The 24,722-nt window shown below is 40.9% G+C and overlaps 1 protein-coding gene across 2 annotated transcripts in view; it reads left to right on the top strand.

Annotated features, from left to right (window-relative positions):
* Positions 1-24,722, top strand: part of LOC124616079 (carcinine transporter) — a 249,312-nt gene that overhangs the window by 210,856 nt on the left and 13,734 nt on the right. The window contains exons 10-11 of one of the 2 annotated variants that reach the window (XM_047144328.1): positions 4,412-4,590; positions 13,156-13,268. In XM_047144328.1, coding sequence (XP_047000284.1) covers positions 4,412-4,590; positions 13,156-13,249 — 273 coding nt within the window. In that variant the 3' untranslated portion in view covers positions 13,250-13,268. The remainder of the gene's footprint in view (positions 1-4,411; positions 4,591-13,155; positions 13,269-24,722) is intronic. The other variant, XM_047144327.1, reaches the window with a different exon arrangement.

Below are 24,722 nucleotides of genomic sequence, written 5' to 3'. Positions count from 1 at the left end.
CATTGGTGATGCAGACTGTGTGCTGCTGCTGCTGTGTTAATGGATGTCTCACATTATCAACCTTTAGATTTCCAGCCAGGCATCAATTGCTCTCACAAAGGATATGGCACACTGCACCTCACTGCAATGGCATAGGGCAAAGAAGTCCTTGGTTTGAACATCAGCAGATGCCAAGATGGCTGGGCCCTGCCACCGTAGACCTGTGAAGGTAATAGAGTGTGGAATGTCTGGATGGTCAGGTATTGTCAAAGGTTCAGGTCCAGTGAAAATGGTTATTGCCATGTCATTGGTAAGGCATTGTCTGGTGCAGCTTGGACACTATAGTATAGCTCAGGCTGGACCTCCAGGGGCAGGGGGGGGGGGGGGGGGGGTAGGGACTAAATGGAGCTGTCCAGGGCTGACTATGCAGAAGAAGTCGAGATGTAGCATTTCTTTTTTACATGGAATATCTCGAACAGAGGCCAAGCGACCTAGGCCACGCTGTTGCTACACATTGCTAAGTGAAATGGTAGAATTGTCTCACTCCTGCTGAATGCTGTGTTGCCAGGTCAATGACTGCAGCTGATTGTGATGGGTGCTAATGTCCTAAATACGATTCCTGGCTCTGGTTATGGCCCTTGCCATTACACTGGGAGCAGAATGCACACTGTTAAACTTTTGCTAATTTAAGGACAATATTTTCTGGATTTATAACCATAATCATTGAAAATTGGCTGTTCAATGGTTGTGATTGTGATTGGTGAAAGTGTTCACTGTGCATTATAGGCTGAAGAGTAGGGCATGTGTGGCATCTCATTTGTGTTCTTGTTTGCTGGTAGTGTCCTTGTTGCTCAGAGGAGAGGCAGACATACCACCAGGAGACTAAAGCCATCATCACAAATTAAAATTGTTTGGTTGTTTAACAATCACAACTGTCTATCTGACTTAACATTTATATATATAAAAACAAATATATATATTTAAATATGTCTGCTTGTGCCTGTATATGTGTGGATGGATATGTGTGTGTGTGTGTGCGAGTGAATACCCGTCCTTTTTTCCCCCTAAGGTAAGTCTTTCCGCTCCCGGGATTGGAATGACTCCTTACCCTCTCCCTTAAAACCCACGTCTTTCCCTCTCCTTCCCTCTTTCCTGATGAGGCAACAGTTTGTTGCGAAAGCTTGAATTTTGTGTGTCTGTCGACCTGCGAGCACTTTCATTTGGTAAGTCACATCATCTTTGTTTTTAGATATATATTTCCTACGTGGAATGTTTCCCTCTGTTATAACCATATACACTCCTGGAAATGGAAAAAAGAACACATTGACACCGGTGTGTCAGACCCACCATACTTGCTCCGGACACTGTGAGAGGGCTGTACAAGCAATGATCACACGCACGGCACAGCGGACACACCAGGAACCGCAGTGTTGGCCGTCGAATGGCGCTAGCTGCGCCGCCGCCGTCAGTGTCAGCCAGTTTGCCATGGCATACGGAGCTCCATCGCAGTCTTTAACACTGGTAGCATGCCGCGACAGCGTGGACGTGAACCGTATGTGCAGTTGACGGACTTTGAGCGAGGGCGTACAGTGGGCATGCGGGAGGCCGGGTGGACGTACCGCCGAATTGCTCAACACGTGGGGCGTGAGGTCTCCACAGTACATCGATGTTGTCGCCAGTGGTCGGCGGAAGGTGCACGTGCCCGTCGACCTGGGACCGGACCGCAGCGACGCACGGATGCACCGTAGGATCCTACGCAGTGCCGTAGGGGACCGCACCGCCACTTCCCAGCAAATTAGGGACACTGTTGCTCCTGGGGTATCGGCGAGGACGATTCGCAACCATCTCCATGAAGCTGGGCTACGGTCCCGCATACCGTTAGGCCGTCTTCCGCTCACGCCTCAACATCGTGCAGCCCGCCTCCAGTGGTGTCGCGACAGGCGTGAATGGAGGGACGAATGGAGACGTGTCGTCTTCAGCGATGAGAGTCGCTTCTGCCTTGGTGCCAATGATGGTCGTATGCGTGTTTGGCGCCGTGCAGGTGAGCGCCACAATCAGGACTGCATACGACCGAGGCACACAGGGCCAACACCCGGCATCATGGTGTGGGGAGCGATCTCCTACACTGGCCGTACATCACTGGTGATCGTCGAGGGGACACTGAATAGTGCACGGTACATCCAAACCGTCATCCAACCCATCGTTCTACCATTCCTAGACCGGCAAGGGAACTTGCTGTTCCAACAGGACAATGCACGTCCGCATGTATCCCGTGCCACCCAACGTGCTCTAGAAGGTGTAAGTCAACTACCCTGGCCAGCAAGATCTCCGGATCTGTCCCCCATTGAGCATGTTTGGGACTGGATGAAGCGTTGTCTCACGCGGTCTGCACGTCCAGCACGAACGCTGGTCCAACTGAGGCGCCAGGTGGAAATGGCATGGCAAGCCGTTCCACAGGACTACATCCAGCATCTCTACGATCGTCTCCATGGGAGAATAGCAGCCTGCATTGCTGCGAAAGGTGGATATACACTGTACTAGTGCCGACATTGTGCATGCTCTGTTGCCTGTGTCTATGTGCCTGTGGTTCTGTCAGTGTGATCATGTGATGTATCTGACCCCAGGAATGTGTCAATAAAGTTTCCCCTTCCTGGGACAATGAATTCACGGTGTTCTTATTTCAATTTCCAGGAGTGTATATATCTAAAAACAAAGATGTAGTGACTTACCAAATGAAAGTGCTGGCAGGTCGACAGACACACAAACAAACACAAACATACACACAAAATTCAAGCTTTCGCAACAAACGGTTGCCTCATCAGGAAAGAGGGAAGGAGAGGGAAAGACGAAAGGATGTGGGTTTTAAGGGAGAGGGTAAGGAGTCAACTGGATTACCATTTGGATGTGTGCCAGATAATCAAGGGTAAATGCATTGAACGTTTGCAGAATGTACCAGAAAGTTGGAGAGTGTATCTATCTTTTCTTGCATCACCCTTCTTTGTACATAATATACTTGTCAATAAATAGTGATTTGAAACCTGATGAGTCATTTAGGCTAGTAGTGCATTGTTTTCTTCATTGATACTGTCAATAATTTTTGTGGCTCATGCTACTTTAGATATCCTATAACTGCACCATTTGTCTCCTCTACATCTACATTATCACACTAACACATTATTTTGTCCACTCCAGCAGTGTGTGGCAATTCTGGTCAGTTGGTCAAAAAAAATTCCCTCTCAAGATTGTTTAAAAAATTGGCTTTAATCCTTAATGGTGGAGAACCACTGACAATTTGCAACAATGTGCAGCTAGTTCCCAAAAGAAGGCCAAAACATCGAATTGGAAGGTTGCACAAGAATGACACAGTACCAATACCAAAGAAGATTTTTTTAAAGTGATTATTTACTCATACTGACTTTTGCATTCATTCAAGTGGTTTACCTTCTCATGCCATGATGAAGTGGTCCTAAAATACTGCTACTGAGTTATAGGGGAACAGTAAGTTGGGTTTCTAACTTAGTTTTTCACCAATAGCCTTCTTCTCTTGTGGAATCCCACTGAAAATGTATTTGGAGTGTGCCACATGCCTTTCTGTACAGTGTTTAAGGATTTTTTTTTATTTGGAGCACTTCTTTCTCTTACATTCATTGAACTTACGTTCAAAAACTTATGTAAACAAATTTATGTTACCAGCAACAAATCTCCTAAATAAGTAAATATATTTCAATGTTAGTATGAGACTCCACTGCTTGTTCAGTAAAGGCTTACAAGGCATTTAATTTTTAGGAATAAAGTTTCAGTGAACTTTAAGTTTGAAGGCAGTTGTAAATAGAGACTTTCTTTTGCTACAAGCACTGCATGTATCTGACTTGGAAAAATATATATTCATTAGGAGGAAACACCAATGAGAAATTATATATATTGAATGGTCAGTCCAGCAATTGTCTTAAAATGTAACATATATCTATCTTGTAATGAGGCTGGAGGTAATGTCATAACTTGTCATTACAGTGTTTGTGCCAAGTATAATTATGTAGATGCTATGTAACATTTCTTTGCTGTAATATTTCTAAAAGTCTCTATCACATAAGTCATAAACTGTGAAAAAAGTTGGGTGCATACCAGATCACAGAGTAAAACTGGTATGCCTCAAAAAATAAATACTTGTCCTCAAATACCTTACCAGAGACTGTGACATCCAAGGAAAAACTTATGTGTGGGACAAAACACAAAAGTGTAAGTATTAATGCACAAAATAAGGGTTTTTGCTTAAGAGCACACTTCATAAATATATATGCATAGAGCTTTATCTGGCAGTGTAAGCAAGAAGTATTGTAAGATATTTTGAAAAGCCATCAGCAATGCCTTTCTTTTGATTTGTAGAGAGAATGATTTATTTGTGTGGATATTATTATTTTGTTGTTTGTGTCAGGGTTCAGAAAACTTAGTACTACCACTTGTAATTATGGGAGCTATATCAGTAATCGGAGGACTGTCTGGACTGCGACTTCCAGAGACATTACATCACCGACTGCCACAGACTGTTGAAGAAGGTGAAGAATTTGGGAAAGACTGGTCTTTCAAGGATTGTATTCGTTGCATACCTGAGAGGTGAGGTACAATATTTGCATGAAAAATGAATTAATATACTGCAAGCATATTGTATGAATTGATTCCATGTAATGTTAAAATATTTTAAGCTTCTTTATATGCTTAGAAGAATTAGTTGTAAATTTCATTGGTGTTTATTCAGAGTAAATGTGGATGTGGTAGTTTGCATATCACAATTTCTGTTCCTGCTGACAGTTGTGGCGGTGCTTATTTTTGTCCTTTCTGCTGTTTTGTAAATAACATTTCATCAGTCTCCCACTGATTTAACACTTTGAAGATCAGTCACTTGGAAGATTATTGGGCCTAGAAAACTGGCTATTTATACTGTTGTTTAATGCATTATGTAATTGATGTATCTTCAAGAGTAATACATACTGAAAAGAGACAAAGCTTTCAAATTTATTTTCATATTTACTTTACCTATATGATAGATTACAAATCTTAAAATAATGATGATAGAGTAAAAGCGTGAGGTGAGGTGTGGAATAGTTTTCCTCTTCAGCTTCTAAAATTTCTTGCTCACTCAATAAAAATGAAGTATTTGTAGTAGAATTCCAGCAAAATGTCAAACCTAATGAGTACATGCACAAAATTATGTCAGTGTGATCATATTGGCTTACCCATTCACAAAAGCAGCTGTTACATTCAGTGATATTTCTTTTGAAATAATTATATAAATTGACAACAGAAGGCAGAACCAGTCTAGGAAAAGGTAGCACAATGTCCATACATTGTTCTCATATACAATGAGTCCAGTTTTTGAGAGATATATAGCTCGCATGTCGAGAAAATCATGGCCCAATCTATACTCTCTCACAGTCTTTTTAACACAAGGTTATGGCCTGAGCTACAAAGTGTTAAGTCATTTTCTTAAAAGTATGAGATCCATTATCTTCTCTGCCAGCAGATCAACACCTCCTTTTATTTTCTTTATGTAATACCTTGTAATTTATTGTAATTATTATTGTACATATAATTCTCAACTGAACATTATTTTATTCACTCCAAATGTACGAAGAGAGAAAATTTTTGGGGGCAAAATTCCAAATCTGCCGAATAAACATTTAAAAACATACACTGCAAAGACACTAGCCTCCTCTTATCCTCACTACAGGTGAATCCTTCTCAACCTGGTGTGTGGGTGACCTCCCTCTCCTTTCCAACCTTTCCCAATCAGTCATTTCCATCCCTGCGAAAGGAACAGTAAATACCCCCAGCTAGGAATATCTTTTTCTACTTTTAAGTGTTTCTATCAACAGTGTTACTATCTACCTGGAATTTTATCCCAGCCATTTCATATTCTTGCAATTTAATAGTTTCCTCAATCGAAAGTTTCATTATTATTTCATGATTTTGTTAATAAAGTCCTTACCTTATGTAAAAGTCATTTCCCCCATAAACTAAACCAGATTAAACTACAGTTTGCAAAGAAGCCATGGATTACTCAAGGAATAAAATTACCTTGTAAGACATAAAGAGATATGTATATCTGTCAGGAAAAACAGCTCTGATGTTGACACTATAGCTCATTACAAGACATTGTGCAAAATATTGAAGATAGTAATACAGACTCCAAAGCAATGCATTATGAGAAAAAGTTACAGCAGTCATATCAGGTAATGAGGTAAAGATGATATGGTATATACTGAGGGGGATACAGGTAGAACCAGAGATGAAGAGCAGAAAGCATTAAGAGTAAATGATACATCAGAAACAGTTGTGAGCAGTGTTGCAAAACATTTTGACAAGCATTTTATAACTCTTCTTGAAAAGACATGGTCATCAACTTCAGTTGATGCTACCATGGAATATCTCAGATCAGCCATTTATGGCAGATAACCTAAGTAGTATGAATGTGACCCTCACTACACCAGTAGAAGTAATGTCCACCATAAAATACTTTAAAAATGGTCATGATGAAACCCTAACAAAGCTCATTTAAAAGTGTTCTTCTGAGTTTAAACCAAATAACAAAAAGTCCTGTATGAAAAACAACAATATGGAAAGGATAGGTAGCTCACCACACAGAGTATGCATTGAGTCACAGATAGGACAGTGAAAACGAATGCTATAACTGCAGTTAGGCCTTAGTGCCTAGAGACAGTGCCCATGTGTGTGTGAGTTGTTATTGTTTGAGTGTGCATGAGTTTTCTAGTGCTGAAGAAAGACTTTGTCCAAAAGCTGAAATATTTCCTGCATTAATTTTCATTTTGCCTGTCTGTGACTTAGCACCTCCTGTATGTAGTAAGTCAATTTGTTGTTGTCTTCCGAGTTTGGTAACATATTAAATTATTTCTGAATAAGAAAAGAGATACAGAAATACTGTCAAATTTTGGTTCAGTATCAATCTCTGTCTCATTTGTTTCTTTGTGATTTTCACTGAAACTTAGTTTTGCATTAGGGCAGTTGGATAGTTTGCTGAAATATTCTTGCCATCGCTTTAAGACTGGTTCAGTATCCATAGTCATGTTTCCATTTTTGTCACAGATGTACTGACTTCTTGCAGTGAACTCTTCCATTTTCACATGTTGGAAAGATTGCCTACTATCTGGGTTTTGGCTATCCAGTTCTACATTTTCAAGAATTTTTATTATGGATTTTCTGCTTTCAGTTTTCTGTATTCTTGATGTCTGGGGGGAGAGTAGAGAAGAGGAAAGGATTGCTGCTACAGAAGATCGGTGTAGTACTAGAGTGGGATCAGTGGATAGGTTAGATAGGTGGGAGACAGGGACCAGCAAAGGTTTAGGCCAGTGGTGTTACAGGAACAAAACATACGTTGGAGGGAGACTGTGCAGTTCAGAAAAGCTGGGGTTGGTAGGAAGTGGTAGGAACAGGTTGTTAAGCAGTCATTTAAGTGAAGCACATTATGTTGGATGGCATGTTCAGCAACTGTATGGTCCAGCTGTCTCCTGGTTACAGTTTGATTCTGGCCATTCATGTGGACAGACAGCTTGTTAGTTGTCATGCCAACATAGAAAGCTGCGCAGCAGTTGAAATTTAGTTGGTTGATCAAATGACTGCTTTTACAGTTGGCCCTGCCTTTGATTGGGTAGGAGGTGCCTGTGATTGGACTGGAGAAGATGTAGTGGGAGGATTTAAGGGACAGGCCTTGCATCTAGGTCTATTGCAGTGATATGAGACATGAAGTAAAGTGTTGAGAGCAGGGGTGGAGGGGACTGTGGGAGGGGTGGGGAAGATATTCCTCATTTCAGGGCATGATGACAGGTGCTTGAATCCCTGGTAGGAAATGTGATTCAGCTGCTCCAATCCTGGGTTTATGAACTGTAGGTAGCATGTAGAAGTTAGGAGTGTGGGGAGTGCTGGGGCTCAGGACACAGACAGGTTCTGGGGATCAGTTCTAGGATGGACCTGAGGATTTGCGGATGCACTGGAGATCCTATTGGATTTCTGCAGTTGGGTCATTATGGCAAGGTTTCTAGGTAGACACTTATCTGACAACTGGCCGAGTCCCTCTGCCAGCTAATCTCTGTAGTTCATAACCACAGTGGTTATAAAATGCCTGAAAACCTATCCCCACTTGCCAAAAAGGGGAACTGCAAGGATTACCTGGTGGAGGAACTCCACCAGCTGTCGGATACGTCCAACTACAAACCTTTAAATTGGCCTACATTGCATTCCTGAGTTATTTTGTTATGTTTGGACCAAATCCCAAGGAAGCTGGTCCACTTTATTAGTTTTCCTGTGGAAAAGTGTCCAGCACAATAACAGATTTACTTTAGAAGTTGACAGCCTTGCAGCAGGCAAGAAATGTGAGTTTCTGTGTTCTGGTAAAGACATGGGCAGTTAGCTTAGTACAGATTACTCAGTAAATTCTTAAACATACAATAGACATACATATTGTACTATCACCTTGAAAATTTGTTTATGAAAAGGATAGATTGCTACTCACCATATAGTGGATATGTTGAATTGCAAACAGGCACAAGAAGAAGACTGCCGATCAAATAAGCTTTCAGCCAAAAAGCTCTCTCAAACACATGACCACTGTCTCTGGCTACTGAGACCAGACTCAGTGTGGCATCAGCAGCCAGAGACAGTGGTCATGTGTGTGAGAGCTGCATTTGCATTGAATGAGCATGTGGTTGTTGTCTTTTAATTCAGAAGAAGGCATTTTGGCTAAAGCTTACTTGTTTAACAATCTTTTTGTTGTGCCTGTCTGTGATTCAACATTTCCACTATATGGTGAGTATCAATCTATCCTTTTCATAATATTGTCATTATTCCATCCTGGATTTTTGATTGTTACTTAATTGTTTGTCCTTGTTCACATTGAAATCCCCATGTTACAGTACTGTAGCATATCGCTCGAGCAGACTGGTGCAAAACAAACTGGTGCAACCGGTTTCCATTTTATCAGTGTGTTGTTCAATTTGTTTTGGCACCTCTTGCAGAATGCTGTGATACTGTGACACTTGGATTTTAATGTGTACCAGGACTGCAGACATTCTTATGCAAACAAACAACAAATAACTATGAACTTTATTTTTTGGGACTATAATTAAAACTCTGATTACTCTTTGTACTTTAAGATGGGTTAATAATGGCTGCAGAAGAATGCCATTTCATTTGGAGAAAATGGTGGCTGCGATGGTCCATATCAGCAGTGCTTTGTGCTTGTAATATGGTGCCATTAGGAAAGTAAACAATGAATAAAGAAATCAAACAATGGAAAATCCAGGATGGAATCTAACAATACAAGAGAAGGAAAGTTGCTACTCACCATATAGCGGAGATGCTGCACTGCAGTGTAGTTTCAGCTCTCTGAGACCACAGACGCGTGTGCAAGTTGTGCTTGCGTGAGTGTGTGTGTGTGTGTGTGTGTGTGTGTGAGTGTGTGTGTGTCTTCTGCTGACAAAGTGTGGCATCGCAACTAGTGCGCGATCGCCCATTTGTCTATTAAAAGCTTTACTTCAGAATGTATGTGGGCTGCAATGTAAGCCGGTAGAGTATTATACGGTCAGTAACGGACAAGTTGTGTCTTGCAGACTGACGTCACAACCATCTGTTGTAGCTGCGCGTGTGAAAGCAGTGGAGTAGCGCTGGCAGGCCACTTATATTATACGAAACTAAAATCTTAATAACTAATAAAGGAATAACCTGAGGAACGTCATATTTGATGTACAACCTTCTGTTTTGAAAACAAACAATATGTCAAAGTCTGAGATCAAAAATAGTTGTATTTTGGAAGTTAGGAAAATTCCATAAAAAAAACGTAATTTTCTGACAGTCAAGAATTTAAATAAATACAGTGATGTAATAGTTCACCTTCAGTGACTATGTACGATGATCTGATAACACTTTCAGTGTTCATATATAAATTTGGAAAGTTTTTAGTTTCAGAAAACCTCTGTGACTTTTCTATAATAATTTCAAGAATTCTAAGTAAATATGTGTATTGTGTGTTAGGGTGCGTGTGAATGAGAATGCGTACGTGAGAGTATGTGGGACGTTAGGCATTATTAAAAATCATTCATATAATTCTCTACAGGAACTGGCAGGTGTTCCAACTCTGTAACGTAGGAACGAATCCACTAGTGGTTCCCCTACTAGTGAATGTCGGATGTCCAAGTATGTATGCTTATGTATAAGACAGCCAGAACATTCGCGACTACATAGTAAATTTCCAGATGTAGAGAAAAGCTTATAGTTCGTTTTGTTTTGTTTATTTAATTAGAGAGTTTTGTGTTACTTAATTTGATGACGTCAATGAGCCTAGAGAAGTGGTTGGTGCTTGCTTGATTTTGGCATGAGCCGTGCCCTAGAAGTGAGTTCTCATTGGTCGTAAGTACTGACAGCCAATGAGAAGCGAGACGGTTGGCTGCCTAGCGAGGAGATATAGTTTTGAATAGTGGGAGAGTGAGGGGAGAGTCACGAGCTAGCTTTGATTGGAGGCGGTTATGCTGGATGTGACTTTTCGCATTATGTGTAAGATGAAGTCTTGGGATGACTTCCACGTTATGGTCCAGTGTTAATGGTATCTGGTAGTGACCAGAAACTGTTTATGAAAACTTCAGAGTGTTATGATAATTCGTTCTGACAAAAATCGCAAGTGAACTTTGAATTATATAGTGTGGCGGTACTGAGTATATTCTTACTGAGTATTTTACGGCGAGCATAAACTTTTACTAAAGACAACCACTGAATATCGTGTGCAGAAGGAATTGGTCAATCATTGACTGTGTTACAAGTAACTGGTTTTGGAATTTGGGAAGGTAAAAGTTCTGGCTGTTTTAGGTATGGTGATAACTGTGAGCAGAAACTTTAGTAATTTTCGTCAATGTGGGCTGATGATCTTGCTTCACGGCAATAAAAATCTATTGAAGGTTTGAATTTGAACTTCACGTTTAAAGTACGAGTGACATCCCCTTTCCGAATCTCATTTCTTTAAAGTACATAGAAAATTTTCAGCAAATTTTACTTATAGCGGCCTCCGGCGTGTAGCTATGAGGTTACAGTTTCCTCAACACTGTTTTTCTGTGATCTCGTAAGTAACTGCATTCAGGAGTTTACGTGCGAAGATCTACCGCTGTAAAGAGGTAGGTGAACAAAAATTATAAAAGAAATTGCATTGCAGCAGCAACGTATAATCTGTCGGAATTGGTGCATCGCATCACGCGCGCATAAAAAATCCGTCGCAAAAGGCCTTAATGGCCGAAAGCTATGATTGTGAATCTTTTTATTGTGCCTATCGCGACTCAGCACCTCCGCTATATGATGAGTAGCAAATTTCCTTCTCTCGTGTTGTTACAATGAATAAAGAAAATTACTTATAGAAATGCTTTACAAAAAAATACTGAAACTGTTAAGAGGAATTGGGCAGTGTGCAGAGGTGTTATCTCAAAACACGAAATATGAGCTCTAATACAAATGAGGTGATATACTTTCAGAAAATAATTTTAAAATTAAAATGGAAAGGAAGATATCAAAAGAAAGTCATCAAAGAGGTAGGAAATGTCGAAGACTGTGTCTTCATGCTTTATTTTTCAAGAGAAATATTTCTTATTACATTTCCTCTTCGACGACTACAAAAATAAATAGCAAGAACAGAAGCGAATGCTTTGTTTGTATCAATGTTAGTATGGATTTCAATAAATCTGGCGACCTGTTGACTGTATTCTACGCCACTGTTATTCCGTTTGAACCTTCCAGAGAAGGGTTTCTGTTTTCAGTATCACTGAACTATCACAAAATATTAAAGACTGTGTCTACATGCTTTATTTTTCAAGAGAAGTGTTTCTTATCTCATTTCCTCTTCAACAGCTACAAAATAAACAGCAAGAACAGAAGTGAATGCTTCTTTTGTATCAATGTTAGTATGGATTTTAAAAATTTTTGGTGACCTGTTGACTGTGTTCTATGCAAATGTTATTCTGTTTGAACTTTCCAGAGAAGGGTTTCTGTTTTCAGTAACACTGAACTATCACAGTGCTTCCAGGTATTCATCAGTTTGCACTTTCTTACTGACATCTTATGGCATATTTAATGAATACTTGCAGTTGGGTAATTTGTATGAATCTGTTTTTTGTTGCTGCTGCTTACAATAATACTACTACTATTACTAATAATAATAATAACAGCTGCTGCTGCTGCTTCTAATAATAATAATAATAATAATAATAACAGCTGGACTGTAATGAACACATTCACAATACAAGACAAAAATAATCTTCATGTAAATTTTACCTTCTTTTCTGGGGCTGAAAGTGAAATTATGTACTCGGGTGTAAAGGTATTCAACAAACACATATCTAACATAAAGAAATATATTTAGCATAAACAAAGATATTGATAACCCCCACTAGCTCAAAACAAAATTAAAAACATGCATTGTTAGCCACTATTTCTGCAAATTATCTGAATATCTAGATGGAAGGATTGAGAAGTTCTGTTAGTTACATAGCAAACAGTAGTATTCATTGTAATGCTGCTTGCCAAGTGGTATTGATCTGTAATCAGCACTCAGCATTTAAAAAATTATTTTCTTTGAAAAATACCAGGTTAATCAAGTAAAAACTGAGCTACCAAAAGGAGAGAAATAACAGCTATTTAATATAACTCAGGAGGCAGCAATTTTTTTTCCAGTATAGCACCTTTATTTCTAATGGAGTTGATTAAATTTACCTGGCATTAGCATGAATAGCTTTAAGTAGTAGAATGCTAGTTTATTGAATACAGTATACAGATTAACTTTATATCATTTGCCTGCCTTTTGTTAATGTATACCTTGACTCGTTCCACATCTCTGAAACTTTTCCTTCTCGACAGTGTCTACAGAACACAATAAATGAATGCATGAATTTAATTTTTTTTTTTTTTTTCAAATAATTTTACCTCATGGCTTTGATAATATTTTACTATCAGCTAGCTCCCTGGTAATCATCATATATTGTAAATACATTTTTATTCCTATGGATGAGCACAAAAGTAAACTAAAGTAAACTAGGAGATCCATAAAAACATTATGATATTGCTTCTTATTTTTAGTTCTTAAATTTGTTTATGTATATTAGAATTTGCTTTTAAAATATATAGTGTGTGTTTTAGAGTCCTGCAAATAGTTGTACCTAGTATATCCAAGCATAGCCAAAAGCAAGAAGTCACAGTGGAGACACAAGAAGTGGTGACCAGTCATCTATAAATCTGTGGAAAAGTGCTTGGTAAGTAAACAGAATTTTATGTGATATTTTAAGAATTTTCTGGCAATATTTCTGTGGTCAGTAAGGTGGAAATTTTGAAAATGATACAGCTTTATTTAATAGGCTTTTATTTATAAAGTTAGAATATTGATAGTCTTATTGACTGAGTTGGTTGGTTGGTTGGTTGGTTTGGGGAAGGAGACCAGACAGCGAGGTCATCGGTCTCATCGGATTAGGGAAGGACGGGGAAGGAAGTCGGCCGTGCCCTTTGAAAGGAACCATCCCGGCATTTGCCTGGAGCGATTTAGGGAAATCACGGAAAACCTAAATCAGGATGGCCGGACGCGGGATTGAACCGTCGTCCTCCCGAATGCGAGTCCAGTGTCTAACCACTGCGCCACCTCGCTCGGTAGTTGGTTGGTGTTGTGCTAGAGGCATTGAACTCTTATTTGGAATGAACAGAAGATAAATACTTATATGAATATGCTGTTTTAGGTTCCCCATGATTCCGCTAAATCACTTCATATGGAACCTGAGGCAGATCTCTCAAAAGAGCCACTGACAGTTTTCTTCCTGGCCTTGTCCAACTGAGATAGTGCTCCACCTCATAACAATGGAAATATTTTTCACTTGAGTACTTGGATTGAAGCACTCAACAAGGAATCGCTAACGGAACAGACATATCAGGCCTACTTCAGTCCTGTGAAACAACTTCTGTAGGCAGTTACCAATGGCATATAATCTATTGTAATTGTCCCAATAAGACTTTTACTTGGCATTTTCATACTAACAAAACAAAGTTGAAAGTAAAGCATCACGGCATTGCTGTTGAATTGGCTCCAACTGAAATCAAGTATGTCAATAAGGAGGGGAACACATTGAGGTGATACAATACACAATGTGACTCATGATACAACACAGAAGCAAGCCGCATCAGCAGAGTGCTTAGAAACATAGTGGAAGTGACCTAAAGGTTCACACCAGGATAACAGTGACATGACACCAACACGTATCTCTGTCATATTGGCTGGCACAACATGGGGTCCTGATTGCTCCACACAACTTGTCCTACAATACACAGTGAGGGGAATTACAAGTCATGTCTCAAAAACAATTGTTTTATGTAGACAAGGCAAAGCTACATCCACCACTATAGGCAGTTTTCCTGTAAAGCTTTTACTATTCATATAAAAAAAAATCATAAACCACTGTTTGCGATTCCTGCTTGTTCTTCACTATGCGCTCTTCCTTATTCAATTTTGAGGAAACTTTTTGGTAAAAAAATTGATTTTTGTGTGTCTTACAGTCTGACGTCACAGCTTTGGTAATGAACTGGTTTTATTTTTGTTATTGCTAATAGTTATTGGAATTACCTCACAAATAATTAAGCCACCAGGCATTTTTGAAAAGTTTCCAGTGAAGGATTTAGTCACTGACCAGTTTACATTTGATGGATTTTAGATCATAGATTGCTGCATACAAAATACAAGTAACATATCAAAATTGTTTTCAATGGTGGTAGGAGTGTGATACCTCTTTCCATTCTCAAAGAAAATACATGATATGTATTTGAAGTTTTCTGTGAAAAGATTGGGAGCTATACACCACATGCGTCACAACTGCTGTCTCATGTGTGCAGTGTGGAGCTGCCTCATGTTTGTCATTTTCGTATGTTCCAGTACAAGCCAAAGTTGTAAATGAAAAAATAATTGACACTGGGAGCTATCAGCTGATGATGCTGAGTGGATGTTTTTTTCAGTTTGTGCACCCTGATTTCAGGAAACTTTGTGAAAGGTGCAAAAAAGATCTGAAAGCTAAACTCCTGCTACTTCTGAATTAGTAGCTGGACGAAACTGAGAAGAACATATTGGGATTTTTCTTATCATCATAGGCTTCTTCTGTTTCTTCAAACACATTGTCTACCACTACAGAGAGTTCATTCTGACACCATCAATAGTGACTCATCTCACTTCAAATCCAGCAATGCCTTTTCTGAATACTAAATTGTATACTACTGTGTGAAACTGAACAGTTGTAGGAACGATACCCTAGGTTCATTAATTGGTGACCATTATTTCATTATTTACACACACACACACACACACACACACACACACACACACACACACACACACCATATTGGATGAAACCATGCTAGGTGGTCTTACAAAAAATAAACTTTTTCATAGTTGCATTTTTTATGTAATTCCCACAGTTTCACCTACTTACCTTATTGTAATGAGTAGCTTCCCAGCAGAAGAAAAACATAGCAAGTGTCCTGCTTTGTCTTAGTAGCTGATACTAGTTGCTCCATAAAGTGGAAACTGTGTAGACTCATTCTGTAGAATTTGTGGAATTCTGGTGCTGAGAGACCTCAACGAGAAACCACAGCCAAACTGCATTGTACAGGTGCACCCAGTACTTCTCTTTCTTTTTAAGTTTTTGACCTTTAAATAACGATAAAGCCACAAAAATGTCCACTTCATAAGAGCTCATGACTGCAATTGAAGATGAAACAGAAACATGGTTCGAATTGTCTCGTTACTTGTTGGATGGTGAGTCGCACTGCTTATCATATCATCCTAGTGGTAACATGGATGTCACACTAATAAGGATCACATTGCATGATCCTTATTGCAACATGTCTTATTTGGTATCATAACGAGGGGCCCAGAAAAATGTAGACAGTCTTTGATAGTTAATATCTTTGGGAAAAAATGACATATTATTGCAGCTTTGCATGGTATTGTAGTCCATTGTTTTCTCAATAGATCTCGGTGAGTGTTTTCCAGCAGATGATAGAGCAGCAATGAATGAAGTAAGATTGTTGTTTGAGCAATGCAGGCCCATATTGAGGTGGCATTGGAAGTACAAAAATATGATGGAGGTACAGCGACAATGGTGCAATGTGTATGGAACTCAGCCACCAACATGTACAGCAGTTTATCATCTTAGGAATAATATTGAAGTATGGTACTGTTCAGGATGTGCATAAGGAAAGGTCTGGCTGACCAAAAACATCAAGTCCAGCTTTCAGTGCAGTTGTGTCGCAACATTTTACTAGGTCACCTTAAAAATCTGTGACGCAGCCTGCATGTGAAAGCAGTGGAAACTGATCAAGCTTACAGCGAATTCTGAAAGCTGCAAAGTGGAAAGTGTAAATTCCAAGATTGCCGCACACTATGAATGAGGACATCCTGGATCAGAGGATGGAGTACTATGATGGTTTGAAGGCATGCTTCATGAGGATTAATGGTTTGCATGGATGGTTATCTGGTCTGACGAGAGGCAATTCAAATTGAACTTTACTATAAACCACCACAATTGCATGTTCTGTGCTCCTGAAAATTCTCACATTCAGGTGTACACAAACATGTTAATCTACAGGGTGTTAATGAGTGGTGTGGTCTGTCATTGCGCTGCTTGATTGGTCCATTCTTCTTTGAAGGTACCATATGTGGTGAGGTGTATCATAATATGCTGCAAACATCAATTTTACCTGCCGTCCAAGAGGTACTTGGAACTGAAAGATTTTATCTATAACAAGATGGCTCTCTGCTTCACTACCACAGAGATGTCAGAGCCTACATGCATCAAAATCTACCTGGATGATGGATAGGTTGAAGAGCAGCTGTTGAGTACCCACCATGGTCTCAAGTCATTACACCTCTTGACTTCTACCTGTGGGGGTCCTTGATAAATAAAGTTTATCTACAGAAGCCAGCTACACTGAACGAGCTACAAGAAACCATTGAGGCATCCTGTGTGGCTGTGATGCCAGCAACACTGATGCTGTGGTTCAATCAACTGTTTAGCAGCATGACTTGTTTGGCTGCTAATGGGGTGAACTTGAATACATAAATAGGCATGGGGCATTTAGGAGACGGAGGAGGCGGGATAGCAGCATATGGGTAAGGTGGGGGAAGATGTTGTAATGCTACCTGTAGGAGATACAGGGATGTGGCTGGGACAGGAAGGTTGGGCTGTTAGGTGTAGCATCTAGACACGTGTGCTGGGGAGGGAGGGGGTGGAGAGAGAGCAGAGTAAAGTAAAGCTGAGAGGTGGGAGCAGCTATGGATAAAGGGGCAGGTGGGAACAAGAGCTAATGCACATTAAGGCCAGAGGGGAGGGGAGGGGGAGTAACAGGAATGAAAGATACGTTGCAGGGACAGTTACTGCCTGTGCAGTTCAGAAAATCTATTGTCAGTGGTAAGAATCTAGATGGCACAGCCTGTGAAGCAGTCACTGAATACAAGCACACTGTGTTGCACAGCATGCTGAGCATCTGGGTGGTTCAGTGATCTTTTGGCCAGTATGGCAGTGGGCATTCATGCAGTCAGACAGTTTCTTAGTGGACATGTCCTCAGAGAATGCCACACAGTGGTTGCAACTAAGTTAGTAGACCACATAACTAGATTCACACATGGTCCTGCCTTTGATGGGGTAGGAAATGTGTGTGAAAGGACTGGAGTAGACAGCAGTGAAAGGACATATGGGACACATCTTGCATTCAGGTCTATTGCAAGGGAATATGAGGCAAGGGGTTTGGGGTCAGAGGTGGAGTAGGGACCAACAAGGATATTGCATAGGTTGGGTAGATGACAGAATACCAGTGTGGAAGGGTTAGTGAACATGGTGGGGAGGATGTTTCTCATTTCAAGGCACAATGAGAAGAAACTGAAACCCTGCCGGAGAGTGTGATTCAGTTGCTCCAATCGTGGGTGGTACTGAGTCACGAGGGGGCACTCTTTGTGGCCTGTCAGTGGGTATGTGGGTTATTGACATGTGACTGAGGTGACAAAACGCAAAAGATCTGTTCCTGGAGTAGATAGGGAGGGTAATTTTTGTCTGCAAATGCCTCAGTGAGACCCTCAGTGTATTGGGAGAGGTACTGCTTGTTATTGCATATGTGTCAATCACAGGTGGCTAGGCTGTACAGACAAGACTTTTTGGTGTTGAACGGGTAGCAGCTGTGAAACAGAGGTACAGTTGGTGGTTGTTGCATCTGGGCATCTGGGGAGATTACATGAGGTAGGTAACAACATGTAAAGAGACTTGGAACTGAATTCTGGCTAGCTCATAGAATCTCGCAATTTGACTGCCCACCAAATTACCCATCTCTGGCTGCAAACCATCCTTTCACAATGACAATTCAAATTCCATCAGTCCATAGCCTCCATCAACTTAGTCCTGCAAAAGCATGTAACTCAGGCCCAAGTATCCTTGCACGACACAGTGACAACCTGGTCACCAAGGGATTCCTGTGTCACCAAAGGTGTCATAGGTCACATCACTGGTGCCCTGAAGGTGCTGCAGCTTTGAGCAGAAACCAGAAGCCTGTCGACCGTGTCCAATGCAGTCTCCAGGTGTTTACAGACAGCAACCAATTCAGGTTGTGTCTGCTCACATCATACTGTGTATAAATACTGAATAATACCCAAAAAATACAAGCAAATCAGTGACTTGAAGTACAAGCAGACCCCTCGTAAAACAGAAAAATACCCGACTGGCACTACTGATGTTGGAATGTACACAAAATGTAAACAAGGAGAAGAAACACTAAAATCTGCTCTGCAGAGTTCATACTACAGCCTAAGATCACAAGATCCACTAGCTCTTAAAACAGAAATAAATTTCTCTACTGAAAATGGGTGTATAAACAGTTTCTTTTTACTAGAAACTCTGCTTACACAAAAGATACTGCAGGAAATAAATACTCTAACTCTGAAGCACTGATTTAAACTATATGCTGTGAACTAATGCAAGATTTAAAAGGAGTGTGGCTCTTCAGGTGGCCATTGCCTCACACAGCTATATACAAATATTTACACTTCTACTTCAGAAGAAGGCCTTTTGAACAAAAGCTAATATGTATAGCAGTCTTGTCATTGTGCCTGTCTGCAACTCAATGTCTCTCCTGTGTGATTAGCAATCTATCCTTTTCATAATATTGTTGTTATTTCATCCTGGACTTTTCATTATAAGAAAATACGACTTAACTCAACTGAGCTGTTACAAGTCCTTGGAAAAATTTCTGCATTTAAAGGAGTTATCTTGTACCCATGGCGGCTGCAGTGTAACACGTGTTAAGTTCGGCTCGCGAAATTTAGTTGAATTTGAAGGTGTTCTCGCAGGTGGTGTTGTCTAGTACAAGTGGAAATCATGTAAACAACAGTGTTCTGTGCAGTAGTGCTATTTTTTTTTCTGTGCTCCGCCAATATCTTCGAGAAAATGGTAAACAGAAGAGTCAACAGCAGCGCGTCCAGCAGCGGGGAAGCAGCAGGTGCGGCGGGTCTGCTCTTGGCGGAAGGTGCGGCCGCGGCTCCCGGTATAGCGGAGCTGGTCCGCTCTGAGGTAAACGCTGCACTTCGCGATAAAAACAATCTTGATCTGATAGCAGGCACTATATCAGATACTGTAACGGCAGCAGTATTGGCCAAAATGCGTGAAACTGTTGAGGCCAATACTGCTGAAATTACAGCACTAAAAAAGTCTGTGTCTGAATACAAGAAAAAGGCACGAGAGTTGGAAGTGAAACCATCTGCCGCAACTGACGAGCTAGAACAGTACCAAAGGCGAAATAGTCTACGACTGTTTAGAGTAGTAGAAAATAAGGAAGAAGACATAGACAACCTGCTTATACAGGTTGCGTGTGAAAAATTAGGCGTTGAAGTGACCAAGGCAGACATTGACAGGAGCCATCGGGCGGGACGAAAACTACCAGGTGCTACCAAACCTCGTCCAATAATAATTAAATTTGTCTCGTACCGAAAAAGGGCAGAGATCTTTACCCAGAAGAAGAAGTTAGCAAGGACAGGGCTTACAATAAGGGAAGATCTGACACACGAACAGCTAACGATTTTAAACAGTGCCATATCCCATTTCGGTCTTCAGAATGTGTGGACTCAGGATGGCAGAGTAATCATTAAGACAGCAGCTGGAAAGAAGACAGTCACAAACATGACAGAACTGAATAGTATTAAGTGAAGCTACTCGAGCCAAAAGTGCAAACTTAACACCATTTGCAAATTGTAACAGCCCTATACTCAGATATAGTCTTGTAATTGTATTAATTTTTTAATTATACCCATATTTGTACCTTCAACTAATTGTTTTTGTAACTGTATTAACTTTTCACTATTTTTTTTGTGTCTGTAGCTCTAACCATTACTTAATTTTAGTTACTGCTAATACTTTTTTCATTTTCTCAGTTTATTCTCTTCCATTCTGAAATAGTTCTATTGCAATTATTAGTCTCTCCTTTAGTTCATTAAGCACCCATCTCTTTGGTTTAAATTGTTCGTAACAAAAATCACTATCAGTATCACTTTAGAAAATTTCAATCTAATTGTAGCTTCCTACGGTAATCACTACCAGTATCACTTTAGTAAATTTCAATTTAATTCTAGCTTCCTACGATAATCTATTAATTATTAAGCTTACTTCTCTCTGCTGGCAGCATCGGCCTCTTAAATCACTCCCCTTTCCCTTATTTCCACCCTAAGCTGTTTCAAATACGCTAATTACATTTCTCCTCTTACGACAGAGGATACACAGTGACACACAGCCGTCACTATTTTGGTCATATTCTCCTTGCACTGAATACCACTAATCCATTTTCTATACTCCCGCAACCTCAGGAAATCTCTTGCAGTCGCCTTTCTTTCGGCACTCGCGGTGTCACAAACAGGGCGCGCAAAATCTCGGACACCCCTGTGTTATGTCACATGGCGGAAGCAGCGGCCAGTGCCCCTCGTGGCAGGTAGTGCCTAACAAAGAGACAAACCAGTCTGCCACCCTACTCCAGGCTGCTCAGCGGAACGCATCAGAGCTTTTAGCAGCTCACTGCAACATCCAGTCTTTACTTGCACATTACGAAGAACTTAGCCTCCTCTTCAACCAACTAAACTACCACGTAATCCTCTTATCCAAAACGTGGTTGAAACCACACATATCCTCTGCATCTTTTCATCTCCCAGGGTACACATTTCTTAGGGCAGACAGATCAAAAAAGCGAGGTGGCGGGGTTGGCGCTTATATATGAACAGATCTCAAAGCGAAAGTCTTATGTACGTCAAATCCTGCTGAAGAAAAAGAGGCTGAATTCATGTTCATTGAAATAAATATACAAAGTCGGAAATTCTTGACTGGCGTCGTGTACAAGCCGCCAAAAATAAGCTCAATGAGTTCCTTCCAGTCGGAATTACATTCACTTCAGTGTCAATACGAACATGTCATCGTAATGGGTGACTTGAACATAGACCTGCTAAGAGACACTCCCTCCGCAATAAACCTAAGAATACTGTTTAGTTGCAATAGCATGAACATTCTTCCATTACAACCTACACACCATACGGCGCACAGTCATACTCTTATAGACGTAATCGCAACGAAACAGACTGACAAAGTAAGAGATGTTGGTCAAACATCGGCCCCTGGCCTCTCAGCAAATGATGTAATATTCCTGGCCTACTCTGTGCAGCCCCCAAGGATCAAATCGCATTACATAACTTGTAGGAACATGAAACGTATTGACCTTGATGCTCTAACAGCCGATTGCTCAGAAATCTCATGGCATCAAATAATCAGAAAACCTACAATCGATGGCAAAATTAATGAACTTGGTGATAAACTCACTGCCCTCTATGACAAACATGTACCTGTGCGCACAATCCATGTAAGAAAATCTCCTGCTGACAGCTGAATTACGTCAAATGATGACTAATAGGGCGTTTCAAGGCAGATCTGAAACCCGAGCATTTCGAAGAATATAGAAAGCTACGGAACAGAGTGAAACAATGCATTCGCAATGCTAAAATCAGGCACGCTCGCTCCCTTGTATGCAGCGATCTGACGCCCATGACTCTATGGAAGAATCTCCGTAGCTTGGGGGTCGGAAAGGCAAAATCAGAAACTACTTTTCATGTGTCAGCTAACGAATTAAATGAATTCTTCTCTGCACCTCTGAATACCAGCACGGCTGATAATTACCGTCCACAAGAATCCCCAAACAGGATAACTAACAACGATACCTTCCATCTAAAACATGTAACAACAAATACGGCAAGAAAAGCAATAATGAGAATCTCTTCTGATGCAATAGGCAACGACAGTATCGGTATAACCATGATTAAGAATGTTGCCGATATCTTAGTACCTGTCTTAACTGACATATTTAATTTTTCCCTCGTGAACGGAATATACCCCACTGCATGGAAAAGAAGCATGATTCGACCCATCCCTAAGATCGAAAACCCGCAACTGCCTAGTGATTACCGACCAATTAGCATACTGCCTGCTGTTTCCAAAGCATTTGAATATATTGTTCATGACCAAATCACTGAACACTTGCATGAATTCAGCCTATATGACAAATTTCAATCCAGTTTCCGTAAACATCACAGCACAAACACTGCTCTAATTAAAGTAACTGATGACCTGAAATATGCCATTGACAATCGAAAGGCAACAATATTGACGCTACTGGACTTCAGCAAAACTTTTGACACTGTTAACTTGCTCAGAGAAATGAAACAGCTTAATTTCTCTGATAGTGCAATGAGATGGTTTGAAAGCTACTTAAAAGACAGACAGCAATGTGTTGTCTGCGTAAATGAAAAATCTTCCTGGAAACATGTTTCCTCGGGAGTGCCACAAGGATCAGTCTTAGGACCACTTTTGTTTTCTTTATATGTCAATGATATTTCGTCGGTTCTGTCCTCTTGTAAATATCATTTCTATGCCGACGACCTCCAGCTCTACCTAAGCGTCAGACCTGAAGATGTAAACACTGCAATCACTGAGATGAATGATGATCTGTCTTCAGTAGTGACATGGGCGAAAAACCTGGGCCTTAAACTAAATGCAAAAAAGACGCAAGTAATCTTAATAGCCCATCAGAAATTAATAAGTTCAGATTTCCGCGAACGGCTACCTCCTATTCTGCTCGACGGTACTCCAATACCATATCAGAAAACAGTGAAGAACTTGGGTGTAACTTTGGATGAGCATCTCAACTGGGCAGAGAATACAGTCGCAGTGTGCCGAAAGACGTCTGCTTGTCTTTATGCTCTCAAAAAGTTTCGGAACATATTTCCACAGGACTTGAAACGCCAGCTAGTGCAAGTACTCGTTCTACCGAACCTCCACTATTGTGATGTGATTCAAAAAGGCATGAGTAGTGAAAACAAAAGACGGCTAGAGCTAACCATGAATGCCTGTGTGCGTTACACCTGCAACATTCGCCGATATGATCGTGTTAGTGCTTCATACTCCGAGCTAGGGTGGCTGCGGCCGGACAAATTGCGTGACTACCACACTCTATGTCTACTTCACCGACTCCTCGTCGCGCAAGTACCCCAGTACCTTGCTTCAGAGATTAAAACCCTGTCATGCCATCATAATCGAAACACGAGGTCACTCTTATTTGGTATCCTAACTGTGCCCACTCACAAAACAAAAACTTTTGCAAACTCTTTCTCAGTTGCCACTGTCCGCCTCTGGAACAAACTGCCCCTTACCTTGCACAAAATTCAATCTCCTGCTGCTTTTAAGAAGGAGTTGAAGCATTTCCTACTATCATCCTCATAAAGTTCTCCACAAAATTAATGTACAAGGGCAATCCTCTCATCTGTCAAATAGCAAAGCTAGTGTCTCCTATCTTGCTCCTGAGATGCCTTCCTCTTCATCTATCTCTATTAGCCACGCAATCTTCTTTTCCTTTATATTTCCTTAATTATGTTTCATCATGTCTCTCTATTCTTCTCCTCCCTTCACCATGAGTCTCCCTCATACTCCCTGCTGGCAGCACTCCTATCTAAAATCTGTCTCTTCAGTAATGTCTAATTACACTCCTGGAAATTGAAATAAGAACACCGTGAATTCATTGTCCCATGAAGGGGAAACTTTATTGACACATTCCTGGGGTCAGATACATCACATGATCACACTGACAGAACCACAGGCACATAGACACAGGCAACAGAGCATGCACAATGTCGGCACTAGTACAGTGTATAGCCACCTTTCGCAGCAATGCAGGCTGCTATTCTCCCATGGAGACGATCGTAGAGATGCTGGATGTAGTCCTGTGGAACGGCTTGCCATGCCATTTCCACCTCAGTTGGACCAGCGTTCGTGCTGGACATGCAGACCGCGTGAGACGACGCTTCATCCAGTCTCAAACATGCTCAATGGGGGACAGATCCGGAGATCTTGCTGGCCAGGGTAGTTGACGTACACCTTCTAGAGCACGTTGGGTGGCACGGGATACATGCGGACGTGCATTGTCCTGTTGGAACAGCAAGTTCCCTTGCCGGTCTAGGAATGGTAGAACGATGGGTTGGATGACGGTTTGGATGTACCGTGCACTATTCAGTGTCCCCTCGACGATCACCAGTGGTGTACGGCCAGTGTAGGAGATCGCTCCCCACACCATGATGCCGGGTGTTGGCACTGTGTGCTTCGGTCGTATGC

The sequence above is a fragment of the Schistocerca americana genome, chromosome 5, assembly GCF_021461395.2.
Source record: "Schistocerca americana isolate TAMUIC-IGC-003095 chromosome 5, iqSchAmer2.1, whole genome shotgun sequence".
NCBI classification, from domain to species: domain Eukaryota; kingdom Metazoa; phylum Arthropoda; class Insecta; order Orthoptera; family Acrididae; genus Schistocerca; species Schistocerca americana.
The sequence above is the reverse complement of the archived record's forward strand: the minus strand, read 5'-3'. Positions and strand labels throughout refer to the sequence as shown.